Consider the following 1947-nt stretch of genomic DNA (forward strand, 5'->3'; position numbering starts at 1 on the left):
GAGTGGAGGCACCCCCCCCCCCCCCAACTCTTTTTTTTTTCCCCCCTCAAAGTATCATTAAAGGCATGGCAGGAAAGTAAAAGGGAGAGAACCAGAAATAAAGATAGAGGTCAGCAGGGAGCGATCCCACCACCTCTGGCCCCCAGCTCTGCTACAAGGATCATCTCCAATTCAAAGTCATCTTGGATTCAGGTAAAGACGGTAATAAATAATAATGGATTCTTCATGTTTATGTAATTCTGCACCATCTTTTGTGGTGTTATAATTTCAGGTGCAATTTACAAGAGTCTACACAGAGTCTAAGTCCATATCATTGGTTGTAGTGAAGGCATGTCCATGATCAATATTTATTTAAAAAAACAGGCTTGTTTCCATGAGCACATCAGTTCAATACTGTACATCTTTGGAAAGATAGAAACTAAAATTTAGTTACAGTGTTGGAATCCACAAGTCATTCTATTGCTTGATTTCCTTTATGCTCACAAACAAAAACTTAACAGATGTTGCTTCAACAAATTTCTTGCATACAAAGTCTTAGTTTAAGGAGAGACCAATACTAAATTTAAAAGGTGAATAGTAAACATCAAGTGCACCAGCCTGACACACTAGGTCCAATAAACTGAGCCATGTGCATCAGGTTCAATGTGCAGCTCCCTGGTATAATTTCAGAAATATGCCTATAAGTTCAAACTTCTTGAATCTCACTCCTGTTGAAATACTTGAGAAAAAGAACTATGACATTCAAAGATGGAAAAATTAATCTTTAATTAAAAAAAAAAAAAAGTCAACTAGTAAGATACAAAAATGGTTTGCAATTGTAATGGTCAGAATTCACCCTTGGTGTACTGTCACTGACTTCAATGAACTTACAGCAAGAATGAATTTAGCCCAATATAGTAACTGAACATTTAGTCAGCTTCAGGATTTACATATGGCATGCTAATCCTGTAACTAGGCATGGTTGGGGGGGGGGGGAGGCGGGGTTGGTAGCCAGCTAGCAACAGTAGTAAATGAGTGAAGCTTCAATTTGTAAAACTGCACTCTTCTTATTTTCTCTGAAGGCAAAGCCATTTCCTTGGCACTTCATAGGAATATCTTTCCACCAGCTGGTCATCATATGGAATATGCCATGTGTCACCTGTAGTCTGTACCACCGTATTGAAATTAAGTATAGGCTGTTGGGTAAAGAAACGGGAAAAAGAAACATTATACCAACTTTGAGCTATATAAAGTAAAATGATTACACTTGACTGCTAATAAATATTTCCTTCCTTTCTCAGAAGTCTAAGTGGAAAGCTACTCATGGGTTTTGCAAAACGGCAAACTCGAAGTGGAACATGTTAAAGTAGATATGAAGTGTTGCTGGCAGGCAGCTTCCTTATTTTTGTTCTTGAATCTTGTGCCCACAAATCCAGGACCTCCTGTATAAAGCACACAATACAAGTAAACAAAATGTAACTGGGCCCCACTATTCTTTTTTTTAATTCAGTTCTACTGAACTCAGGAAGCACTACACTAAAAATTCCTTTGACTGGAAGGTTTCTATTATTTACTTTTATCTTTCTCAGTAAGTCATAGTAAACTATGACTCTAGCTTCCCCCTGTTTTTCTTCTTCTTTGTATAGACTCTGACTTCTGTACTTTTAAATATTTCATCTAAGCACACATTCATTCATCTCTCTCTTGGATGCAAATATACCTTAAATTCTAGCGTGGAAAAGCTGAAACACTGTTAGTAATCTGAAGTCTTGGAGTGGTTAAAATTTGGTTTCCAATCTCCCACGAGAGAACAACAACATACATTTTTCTTTGATATTTCTGGAAACTAAAAAGAAAGTGTTTATGTCTGCCTTGCAAAATAAGACTACTAGAATTAGGGCGCACCTGCTGAAATTTAGTAGGTGACAGGTTTAAACCTATGAGAGTGTTTTTTTTTTTTTTTTTTTT

General features: G+C 36.9%; 1 protein-coding gene across 1 annotated transcript in view; it reads right to left on the minus strand.

Annotated features, from left to right (window-relative positions):
- Window positions 1-209: 209 nt before the first annotated feature.
- Window positions 210-1947, minus strand: part of KIAA0391 (KIAA0391 ortholog) — a 148827-nt gene continuing 147089 nt past the window's right edge. Inside the window, exon 8 of the mRNA XM_019518890.1 lies at window positions 210-1175. Within this exon, the coding sequence (XP_019374435.1) occupies window positions 1047-1175 (129 nt within the window). The 3' untranslated portion in view covers window positions 210-1046. The remainder of the gene's footprint in view (window positions 1176-1947) is intronic.

This window comes from Gavialis gangeticus, unplaced genomic scaffold, assembly GCF_001723915.1.
Source record: "Gavialis gangeticus isolate Ggan-Ray unplaced genomic scaffold, GavGan_comp1, whole genome shotgun sequence".
Taxonomy (NCBI): domain Eukaryota; kingdom Metazoa; phylum Chordata; order Crocodylia; family Gavialidae; genus Gavialis; species Gavialis gangeticus.